At 35.4% G+C, this 12505-nt stretch overlaps 1 protein-coding gene across 5 annotated transcripts in view; it reads left to right on the top strand.

Moving 5' to 3' along the window:
* The window catches only part of TCEA1 (transcription elongation factor A1), a 33665-nt gene that overhangs the window by 9407 nt on the left and 11753 nt on the right, over positions 1-12505 (top strand). For 4 of the 5 annotated variants that reach the window (XM_006085270.3, XM_014452695.2, XM_014452694.2 and 1 more), the window contains 6 exons: positions 2029-2091; positions 2186-2291; positions 6273-6360; positions 9493-9638; positions 10762-10818; positions 11992-12146. In XM_006085270.3, coding sequence (XP_006085332.1) covers positions 2029-2091; positions 2186-2291; positions 6273-6360; positions 9493-9638; positions 10762-10818; positions 11992-12146 — 615 coding nt within the window. The remainder of the gene's footprint in view (positions 1-2028; positions 2092-2185; positions 2292-6272; positions 6361-9492; positions 9639-10761; positions 10819-11991; positions 12147-12505) is intronic. The other variant, XM_006085271.3, reaches the window with a different exon arrangement.

Genomic DNA, 12505 nt, shown 5'->3' with positions numbered 1-12505 from the left:
CTTTGTTGGTGGTTAATTTGCATATCACACTGATTAGCCAATGGGCGGCGTAGCGAAGGTACGGTCAATTACCATGTTTGTCTATTAGATAGGACTAGAAGCCTGATGCACGAAATTCGTGCAAGAGTAGGCCTTTCTTCCCCCAGCTACCGGCACCAGCTTCCCTCTTACACCCAGGACCCAAGCTTCCCTCACAGCCCCAGTTTTGTCCGGAAGGACATCCGGTCTAATTAGCATATTATGCTTTTATTATTATAGATAGAATATTGATGTATCCACATATTATCCAGTGGTTCTCAACCTTCCTAATGCCACGACCCTTTAATACAGTTCCTCATGTTGTGGTGACCCCCAACCATAAAATTATTTTTGTTGCTACTTCATAACTGTAATTTTGCTACTGTTATGAATTATAATGTAAATATCTGATATACAGGATGTATTTTCATTGTTCGCGACCCACAGGTTGAGAACAAGTGAATATTATACTGAATACAGTATGATTAACTGAATGTATTAGATTAGATGAAATACGGTAGATAAATATATCAAGTTAGAATATTTGGCCACAAGCTGTAAGTTGTGCTCTTGCTTCTCATCTAATTTTATTCCTCTTTTTTTTATTTTAAATTTTTACTGCATTTATTGGGGTGACATTGGCAAATACGATTCCTCTTTTAACTTTTGGTGTTTTGGCAATGTTCTTATCACAGACCAGTGAGATACGGAGACATATGAGAATTCTAGTAAAGATGCCCTTTCCCACTCCCTGTGTGTGAGTGAATGCTAAAGGTGCTAAACATCTTCTAACCCCCATTCCCACTTTCTCAGGGTTGGCTCCTTCATCAGGCAAGTGCCCTGCATGGACATTTGGGGATGTGGTATAGCACCACAGTAAGAGATATATTTTATGTTTCTACTTGGTACACATATAAACAAATACTATTAAAAATAAACTTTCTTTTTTCCATGTGCTTAGTATTCTATTGTATAAATGTACCACAGCTTTTTTATCCACTCATCTACTGCTGGGCGCTTGGGCTGTTTCCAGATCTTAGCTATTGTAAATAGTGCTGCTATGAATATAGGAGTGCATATGTCCTTTCTGGTTGGTTTTTCAAGCTTCTTAGGCTATATTCCTAAAAGTGGGATCACTGGGTCAAATGGCAGTTCCATATTTAATTTTTTGAGGAAACTCCGCTCTGATTTCCATAGTGGCTGTACCAATCTGTATTGCCATCAGCAGTGCACAAGGGTTCTTTTTTCTTCACATCCTCACCAGCACTTGTTTGTTGATTTAATGATGGCAGCCATTCTGACAGGTGTGAGGTGGTACCTCATTATTGTTTTAATTTGCATTTCTCTGATGATTAGTGATGTTGAGGGATCTCTTACCCTTTGAGACAGCATGGAGGGACCTAGAAATAAGTCAGTCAGAGAAAGAGAAGTATCACATGATCTCACTTATGTGTGGAATCTAATGAATAAAATAAACTGACAGACAATATAGGACAATAGACATGGAAGAACGAAACAGGCTGATGGATCTCAGAGGGAAGGGGTTCGGGGTGAGGCGGGAAGAGATTAATCAAATAACTCATATGCATATATGCATAACCCATGGACATAGACAATAGTGGGATGAAGGCCTGGGGAGGGCATGAGAGTGGGGAGGGGGAGGTCAATGGGGGAAAAAGGGACATCTATAATAGTTTAAACAATAAAGATAAACTTAGCAAAGAAAATAAACTTTCACAAAACAATATTTAACAAGTACTGGTCGTAACTCAGTAAATGGATTTTGTGATCCTTTACTGAGTTTCAACCCATATTTGGAAAACTCTCCTTTTCTCTTCCTCTCTATTATACACATATGTGTACCCACATATACATATGTATGTGTATGTGTTTACCTTTCTCATATGAATAACTGAGCTATAATGAGTTGTGGATAGTAAACCTTAAATTTCTAGTTAGTTCTTGCTTTACTGTCTGGGAAATTCAATATGAAATTATTTTACTTTATAGGCTGGAGCATTGGATTTGCTGAAGGAGCTTAAGAATATTCCCATGACCCTGGAATTATTACAGGTATGTACTGCTACGTGTCATAATTTTTTAATAGGTAATGGTCATAAAGTACTCAAATGTCTTCAATACCAAATTTTTTGTCATTGCCTTGCAGTCCACAAGAATTGGAATGTCAGTAAATGCTATTCGCAAGCAGAGTACAGATGAAGAAGTTACATCTTTAGCAAAGTCTCTCATCAAGTCTTGGAAAAAGTTATTAGGTATAATTGATCTTCCCTTATGTATATTTATGATGTTCTGGTTTATTTAAACATTTGAATTTACTAGTAGTTTTCTTGTCTTTGAATATTTATAACTAGATTGCCTCTTTAACTAAGAAGATGATTTCCCCCCAAAGAGAAGGTTGCCATACTTAAAAAAAATTTTGTCATATTTGTTTTGTCATATTCTCTTTTTCTCTCTATATATGTACTCACACGCAAATTATTTTTTTCTGAACCTTTGGTGAATATGTTGCATCTATCATGATTTAACCTTTAATACTTACATGTCTTTTTCCTTATAACAAGTTTATTTTCTTATGTAATCATAATACAGGAAATTCAGGAAATGTAACATGAGAATAGTACTTTAATCTTCAGGGAATATTCTATTTTTGTCAGTTGTCCTAGTGTCCTTTATATCTTTTATGACATTGACATGAAGAATACAAGCATGCTATACCCTTTGCTTTAAAGCATGTTACTTATTTGGGGTTTAGCTGCGATTTTCTCATGATTAGATCAGACTGTGCATCCACAGTTACAATGCTACGTACGTGGGTTGTATCCTTCTTGGGGTTTGAGACCCAGAGGCATTGATGATGTAAATTTTGATTACCCAGTCAAGGTGTACACTGTATCATTTATTATTTTTCCTCTTGCATATAATAGGCATTCTGTGGGAGGTACTTTAAGATCTTGAAACTATCTTGCTCCTCATCAGACCTCCCTACCTTTCTCCCCAAACCGTTTTTTATAGTGACAGTTGCAAAATAGTGATTTTCTCTGTCACTTCCTTAATATCTATAAATCATCATTCTCCTGTAAGAAAGAACCTTCCTTTTATACCTCCCAGTTATTTATCTACTAGAGATCCAGTGCACGGATTCATGCACCTGTTGGGTCCCTCGGCCTGGCCTGCGCCCTCTCACAATCCTCCCAGGAGGATGGCCAGCTGGGGAGGGACCGCAGAGGGGCTCCAGGGCATGTCTGACCCGTCTTGCCCAGTCCCGATCAGCTGGACCCCAGCAGCAAGTTAACCTACCTGCCTCCAGGTGGTCAGTGCACATCATAGCCACTGGTGGAACCATCGAACAATAGTCACATGAACGGTCGGACACTTAGCATATTATGCTTTTATTATATAGGATTCTGGGTGTGGACACATGATTCCTTTTCTATATTATGGACATACAATGGATTATAATCCATTCATATTTATTTTGGTATTTACATTGTCCCAAATTTGACCAGTGGGCAGTTCTTTAAATTGGCTCCTTTGTCCCTTTGACAAGCCCCCTTCAATTTTTTTTTTACTCTCACATTTTGGTATCACAAAATGTATTGGTCTCGTCCATCTTCCTTGTCCTAGCCTTGGAATTAGTCATTTCTCTAATCAGTTATTGGCTTTATATGGAAGAGAAAATAGAAAAACTGAACCTTTTAAAATTTCAAGGGCCACAATAGTAATAACAAAAAACATTATAAGAACGTGGTAACTAGAAACTAAAAATTGTTAAGCCTTAATATTAATTGTCTGGTCTTAGGATAACAAAATGTAATATAAGATTCTGTGAATATATTAGTGCTTTTTGGCTTTTGCTGCTGCTTATTATAATTATTAAATTCTCATTTTTACTCTATATTTTATTTCCTTTTATTAAATTTTCATTTATATTTTATATCCTTTTTTTAAAAAAAGTGTTTAGATTAAACAGTACATTAGACATGTATTGTGTATAAGAAAGGTTAAAACGGGGGGCCTGGAATGAATTAATCAATTTACATTATTTTTAATGGGAAATAATGGTTCGATTTTGAACAACCTTTCGGAATGAATTAAGTTCCAGGACTGAGGGTCCATTGTATCTATATTGTATTTTTAATGAAAACAATTTTTGTATTTTTTAAATCATAACTCATTTTTATTGGTTTCCAAATAATCAATCCATTGTGTGACTATACAACAATTTAATCCCAATTAGATTTGTTGTTTTTAACTTCATGGCTATTATAAATAATGTCTTGATGAATATCTTTCTGACTAAAGCTTTTTCTTTAGGATGTTATTAAATTTCTAGAAGGTTTACTACTGCTGCTACTAGGTAGCACAGTTTTGAATGCTTAAGATGTGCCAAGTGTTGATCTTTATTAGTGCATTTAATCCTCCCAACAATCGAGTGTGCTAGGTGCTGTTATAATTCTCATTTTGTGATGAGGAAATTGAGGCACTGAGAGATTGAGCACTTTATGCACAGTTGGACTGGGTCCAGTAGGCAGATCTGTTCACAGAAAGTCTGAGTCCAGAGCTGGAGCACTTCCCTGCGGCTGTGCTGCATTACCCAGAGCACTATTCAGATAATGGGCATGTTTTTAAGGCTGCTCACACTTCTTATCGCTCTGCTTTCTGATTTATACTGTGCTCATTTATACTGTGCTGGAGCAGTTTGCACGATCTGTTTTATTGCTCTTCTGAGAGCTTTGGATCCTTGGTAGATAGTATTGCATTGTTATATCACCTTTCAAATGCTTTCTACCCTATTATTAATTTTTTTTTAATCCTCACCTGAGGATATTTTTTCCCATTGATTTTTTTTTTGAGAGAGAGATTGGGAGGGAGCAGAGAGGAAGGAGAAAGAGAGAGAGAAACATCCATGTGAAAGAGACACATTGATCGGCTGCTTCCCGCATGTGCCCCAACTGGACAGGAGTTAATCCTGCAACCCAGGTATGTGCTCTTGACCGGAAATCGCGGGCTAGTGCTCTAACCATTGAGCATACCCGCCAAGGCTCTAACCTTTTACTTTTGAAATATTTCTTAATCTTTGCTGTATTCTTTAATGTCATTATTGATCTTTGTTTTCTTCTTCATAACACTAGGGCATCTTTATGTTTGAGGGTTTTCTAGGTGAATTTTAGAGAATAACGGGGCAGTAAAACAAATATGTGAAAACTAAAGCATACACTTAGCATAGGGTATTTGAATTATACTTCAGGTTTGGTAACCCTAACCTTTACGAGAAAAATTGTAGAATTGAGATTTGGACCAAATTCTTTCAGTTACTCATCCAGAATAGCTATTAGAACCATCTGAGGAACTTTAAAATTTTGATGCTCATGCCTCACTGCCAGAGATTTGGGTTGAATGGCTCGGGATGGGAGGATGATGAGGATATGCTTAAAGGTTGCCTCGGTTGTGCTAATATACAGTCGAATGTATGTTCTTCTGTATTCTCTACAGAGATGTGGAGAATTGAATTATTTGTGTATCTCTTATTACTTAGGTAGAGATAAAAAATTATTCAGTAGATCCAAACATTTTCTGAACCCAGCTTTGAGGCTCTTTTGGTTGATTTAAACATGAGTGTTTCTTTTCAGTGCTTAAATATTGCATTGGCCCAATCTATTTTATGTGCTTTATTTCCCAGTTGTAATTGTTCACCTCCTTAAGTCTTAACGCCTGAGCACTCTGTATTACCTTACATATTACTTAAGATTGAGGAAGTGCTGGGTAGGCTTTACTAATCGTGAAGGACTTTCTGTGAAAATGTTTTTGTTACTACCCCTGAAAAATTTATTTATATTTTGGGTACCACCTTAATGTTTTGCCTTCATGAAAAATTATTAAAACAATATTGCTATATATACTTTGTGCTTTCATTGTTATGACAGTGCTGCTATTTTTTTTCATATTCTTTCCTTCCCTTTGTATACTTTTCCTCTCTTTTAGGGTCCATTGGCATACAAATATATGGTTTCCACTAAATTGGGGAGTTTATTTGGGAATACTGACAAGCATTCATTGTAACAAATACCCAAATACATATGATAAAAGAATAGCTTAAGTAAATTTTATTTACTTGTTGAAAACTTAGGATTTTAGGTTTTTTGTTTCATAAATAGCCTGATAACATGTAGTAGTTTAGTTTTGTTTTGTTTTTTAACAAATGCTAACAACTTAAGGATTTCATAAATTTTTAGATGGACCATCAACTGATAAAGATCCTGAAGAAAAGAAAAAAGATACCGCAATTACATCACAGAATAGCCCTGAAGCAAGAGAAGAAAGGTATTTTGCTCCGTGGGAATTCATTTATGTTGAAAGTCATAGTTTCACTTGACCATCCCACCTCCTTGGTCTTATGACCCCGTATCTGTACTCTTTTGTTTTCTAATCTATTGGAATTAGCTAAATATTTTGAGGTTTCTTAGAGAATTTCTTGGAAATTTAAAGAGAGTCAGAAGATCCTACATAACTAGAAGAAATTATTTACATTGTACTCAACAAGTTTAATTGAATGGAATCTCTAGGGTAGTACTACTAGAATTGGCAATGAAGGTACTGATGGTTTTGTCCTCTATTTACCACATTACTGTTTCAAATTTTTAAATTTTTTGTTCCTGGATCTAATTTTCCTTTTTATGATTTTATTTCTCTTTCCAGTTTAGCTATTTGTCATAAGAACTGAAAATGTGAAGTTTAGTAATGAAGGATTCATATTGTTTTTGCAGATCTTAGGAGCCCTTTGCATTTATTCTTTCTTCTCACAGATAATGAACTGTGATATCCAACACATTGATGTAAAACGTGATATGCCTAGTAGATTAAAAACAGTTCCTCTGTTCTTGGAAAGCTTGTACTTAGTTCCACGCCTGACATTGATTTTTAGGCATTGGTTCTCAAAGTGTGGTCCCTGTAAGAGGAGGGGACCTGGCAACTTTAGCAAAGCAAATTCTTGGGCATTACCCTAGAACAGTGATGGCGAACCTATGACACGTGTGTCAGAGGTGACACGCGAACTCATTTTTTTGGTTGATTTTTCTTTGTTAAATGGCATTTAAATATATAAAATAAATATCAAAAATATAAATCGTTGTTTTACTATGGTTGCAAATATCAAAAAATTTCTCTATGTGACACGGCACCAGAGTTAAGTTAGGGTTTTTCAAAATGCTGACACACCGAGCTCAAAAGGTTCGCCATCACTGCCCTAGAACTACTGAATTGGGAATTCTGGAAGTGGGGCCTAGAAATCTGGTGGTTTCTTTGTGTCTTTTTAAAATATATTTTTATTGATTTCAGAGAGGAAGGGAGAGGGAGAGAGATAGAAACATCAATGATGAGAAGGAATCATTGATCAGCTGCTTCCTGCACGCCCCCTACTGGGGATGGAGCCTGCAACCTGGGTATGTGCCCTGACTGGGAATTGAACCCATGACTTCCTGGTTCAACCACTGAGCCACGCCAGCCGGGCTAGAAATATATTTTTAACAAACCTTTCAAGTGATTCTGATGCACTCAAATTTCAGGCTACCTTTTTAACTTCATTTATCTCTCAATATTTTCCCAAAATTGATAATGTACTTATTTTTTTTTTATTTTTTTTTTAAATATATTTTATTGATTTTTTACAGAGAGGAAGGGAGAGAGACAGAGAGTCAGAAACATCGATCAGCTGCCTCCTGCACATCTCCCACTGGGGATGTGCCCGCAACCCAGGTACATGCCCTTGACCGGAATCGAACCCGGGACCCTTCAGTCCGCAGGCCGACGCTCTATCCACTGAGCCAAACCGGTTTTGGCAATAATGTACTTATTTTTTTTAGTAGCCAAGAAAAATATATACCATACACTGTTATTTTACATATTAATACTACTTAAACTTGAAAATAAAAGAGGTAAGCTAAAGGTAGGGTTAAACACCAGTTGTTAATAAAACTTATTAGTTTTTCTAATTGTTTTGAGATAATTTTAAACTTTTTGAAAATTGTAAGAGTAATATTGAGAACTCCTAATTGCCCCAATATTTACATGCATATGATACACAGACACACACACACAAACTGGTGTTATTTTGAATAAAATAAGCCATTTTTAGGCATATGCTCTTTATGCCCGTAAATGCTAGCTAGAGCAATGTGTATTTTCTAAGATCGGACATTTTCTCACATATAACCACAATAAAGCTATACATATACAGAAATTAACATTGATACCTTTTTCTAATCCAAATACCTTATTCATATTTCAACAATGTCTTTTATTGCAAGGGAAAAAGATTTTTCCAAAATACCATTCAGGATCACACTTGCATTTAGTTATCATATCTCTTTAGTTTTCTTTATCTGGAGTGATTCTCAGTGTGTCATTGTCTTTCATGACCTTTATATTTTTTAAAAGTACAGGCCATAATTTATGAATTTTTTAACATATGCTTCCAGTTGTCTAATTTGGTGACATTCAGAATCACTGATTTAATGCCTTGAATATAAAATAAAAATGTACGGACAAACCTTGGTTCTCGAATGTCTCCCATTGTGAACAGTTTGGTTCTTGAACAAGTTGTTCACAGGAAAATGTCTAAACAGCTAAATGTAGAATATACACAAAATGGCCTTTTTGCCCACAGTGATCTTGTGAAGTTTGAAAACGTTTTGGAGAGAAGGCAAGGAGGTATCTGCTTGCAACAGAGAAGGGAGTTACATCTATGGAGGGTGAATAATTTAGTCTTGAGAAAGGTTTATGGCAAATAATCTCTAATGTGATAAAAGTTAACCGAAACCAGTCAGAAAAGTATTTTGGTTAGAATCTAATATAAGTTAATCATAGCAGTTGAAATGATTAGGTTGTCTGGAAAATTATTAAACTGTCCTAATTAAGTGGTGATTCTGGGGAGAAATTAAGAGGCATTTTTATATTCTTGCAGTTCATTTCTCACTATACATGATTTTTATCCTGAAGGGGATGTTTTAAATGTAAAACTCACTGGTTATCTAATTGGAATAGGATTTTTTTAAACATCTCTCCCCCTTTTTTTAAATTGAGAGCTGTCATATTCCCTTCACCCCTTTCCTAATAAATAAGATCTTTGTTTTTCACTTACTGTATTGAACTATAATGTGTATTTTCTATATTAAAATATTGTTTAATTTTTAAAAGAATCAAGATCAAATGTTTAGTTAGTTAAAAAAAGACATGAGATTCTCTTATCTTTACTAAAATTTTAACTTTTTAATCGATACGCAGGCAATTTTTTTTAATGCAAGAGTCACTATCTCATTTTTTTAGGGCAAAAACATTATTTTTAGAGAGTGATAGTAATGATGTTAATTTGAGTTTTCCCTAATTTTTTTTATATTTGATATTTTTTGGTGTGTGTGTGTATTTTATTTTTATTTATTATGTGTGTGTGTATTTTAGTAGCTCCAGTGGCAATGTAAGCAGCAGAAAGGATGAGACGAATGCTCGAGATACTTACGTGTCATCATTTCCTCGGGCACCAAGCACTTCTGACTCTGTACGGTTAAAGTGCAGGGAGATGCTTGCTGCAGCTCTTCGAACAGGAGGTAAGTTTAGTATATGTTATTTCAGTGCTCAGTCCTTTGATCATCACCACTACCAATGCCATGTGCACCTCCATATTTCTGTTTTACCAGCGGCATCCCATTGATAGCTGACCACCGCTGCTTAGCTTAGCTCGGAGTAGTTGTTGTTGTAGGGGTTGCTAAAGGCAGAGAGGTAGGTATAGACATACTGAGGCCTTTCCCTATCACTTTATAATTCCAAGAAATGGATTCCTTCTAATGTATGGATGTTTCCTGATTCATAGTAATTGAAACTTTCTTTTACAAATATTTTCCCCCCACATTTTAGTCAGCAGACTATTCCCCCCGCCCCCAAACCCCATAGACAGTTAGTGATACTGTATTTTGGTGACATTGTTAAATGTTAGTATGACATATAGTATATAAGTTTTGTATTCATAATTTTTTCTACTTTTTTAAAGGAAATTAATATTGATTTATATATGAGAGCTCTAATTTAATTTAGTTTGAAGGTATTTTTATTATGTAAAAATTTGGCTTTAAAATGTCGTATACAAGAATATTTACTTATCATCTTAAAGAAATTCTTTTTTTTCTATTATACTGAGCCATAGTTAGTATGACCTACTTTTCTCCTTACTCTGCCCTTTCTACATTGATTCCCTTATTATCTTTTTTATATTTTTTCTTTTTTCTTCCTACTTTCTTTATATTTCCTCCTGTTCTTTTTAATATTTGCATAGGATTCTTCTGAGTGTGAACATATATGTGCGTGGCAGATGAAATGAATGGCTTCTTTGCATTGAAGCCTGAATCACAGGACATGAGACAGTTCTTTCTATAACTTTTTCTACTCTTTGCTGGAGCCAGCCAGACTGTATGGAGTTATGAAATGGGGAATTACCTTCTAGATCACTTCCCCACTCCTGCGGGATAAGGAGCACTGTGGACATTAGGTGAATACAGAGGAGTCGTCTAGTAGGTAGTAAAGAGACCAGATCCTAATGACACTGAACTAAAAGGATTCTTTATAGACGGCAAATGGGGTTGAAGAAATAGGAGTGCAGTTTAATTTACTCCGTATTGATTTTTTAAGAGTACATTACAATCACTTATTCTTGATAATTCTTTGTGTCTTTTTTAGATGACTACATTGCTATTGGAGCTGATGAAGAAGAATTAGGATCTCAAATTGAGGAAGATATCCTTTGTGGCTATATGCATAATTGTTTAATTTGTTAGATTAATTATAAATTTTTCTTTCTGTATAACATTTTTTATTTTATTTTTTTTGTGTTCTTCAGTTTCTATCTTGATTGTATTGTTTTGATCGCAAAGGTGAGGGTCATCCATGTCCTTTTTTTTATTCTTTTTGTTTTCCTGTCATTCAAAAGTAAAGCACATAGTATTGATAGCATTTTTATTTTTCTGCCATGCAAATGAGAATGTACCGTCTCCATTGAAGCTGTGCAAAAGGCCATGGAAACCACACACTACCTGTGTGAAGTAGGATTTCACATTTTGGGGGAACTCAGCAAAGCATACCATACACAATCTCCTGAGCTCACTTTCCATGTAAGTGTGGGGAGCAGGGGACATCTAGGTACAGTGTAGTGGAAATAGCCTCGTTAGAAAGGGACCTCCTCATGCTCAGCCTCTGCTGTGGCCTGGTCTTTCTTTTTTTAAATCCTCACCCGAGGATTTTCCATTGATTTTTAGAGAGAGTGGAAGGGAAGAGAGAGAAACATCATCGTGAGAGTGGCACATTGATTGGTTGCCTCCTGCACACAGGATCGAGCCTGCAATCGAGGCACGTGCCTTTGACCAGAATGAAACCCAGGACCCTTCAGTCCACAGGCTGACGCTCTATCCATTAAGCCAAATCGGGTAAAGTTTGTGGCCTATTCCTTTTCAGAAGAATCTGCTGACCTAGCTTTTTGCTAAGCTGGGGAAGGAAATGAACCTTCAGGGCCACCATGAATGGTCTCTTATATGGTCCTCAAGAGAACTGTAGTACTTAAGACTTTTAGGATCCTTGGTAGAATTCATATTTGGGCAAGTTAAAGCTTGTATAAGTTCAAGCTCTTTTTCTAAGGTTGAGTACTTGAGTTTCTTTTTGAAACAATTTTAATTTGTGTGCTTGTGGCAATAAACATTAAGAAGAAAGCATTGCTCACTCATAGCCTAAAGGTATAATCACTATTATTTGTCAGTTACAAATCAAGGAATCTTGTAGAAACAGCCTTTTTATTAACCTAAATATAAATTGAAACAGATTTTTGTAAACTGCTTAAAAATTTCAGAAATTTTGGCAAAATAGGAAAAATTAATTTTACCTTTATAATTTAACCTTTTTTTCTTTAACGGTCTATACCTATATATCAAGAAATAAGGAATACAGACATGAAATACAAAAACAGAGTACGAAGTAGAATATCAAATCTTAAGGATGCAAAGAATCCAAATTTAAGGAAAAATGTGCTGTGTGGCAATATCTCTCCTGACTTATTTGCTAGAATGACGGCAGAGGTGAGTATGTCTGTGTATAATGTTTCCATGATGTCAAGTGTAAAGTCTGTTTAATCATAATAAAGTCCTACATGAATACTACCTGCACAATAAATCATTACTAGCTATTCTGATTAACTTATTTATACAATATATTAGACAAATACTTAAGGACATTGAATCTCTTGGCATCAAGACTTTATCCCTTCCATAACTGTACCATGATTTTGCCTTAAATTGTCTGAAGACAAAGTGTTATAATTTATTATGGATTCGTGTGGAATCGAAAGTTGAATTTCTAATTGCAAACAGACTTTGAAATCACAAAGTTCTTTCTATGGTTAAACCCTACAAAATTGGTGACATCTTACTGACTTTTC

This window comes from Myotis lucifugus, unplaced genomic scaffold (genome assembly GCF_000147115.1).
Source record: "Myotis lucifugus unplaced genomic scaffold, Myoluc2.0 scaffold_17, whole genome shotgun sequence".
In the NCBI taxonomy this organism is placed as follows: Eukaryota; Metazoa; Chordata; class Mammalia; order Chiroptera; family Vespertilionidae; genus Myotis; species Myotis lucifugus.
This window is presented reverse-complemented; position numbering and strand designations above follow the sequence as displayed.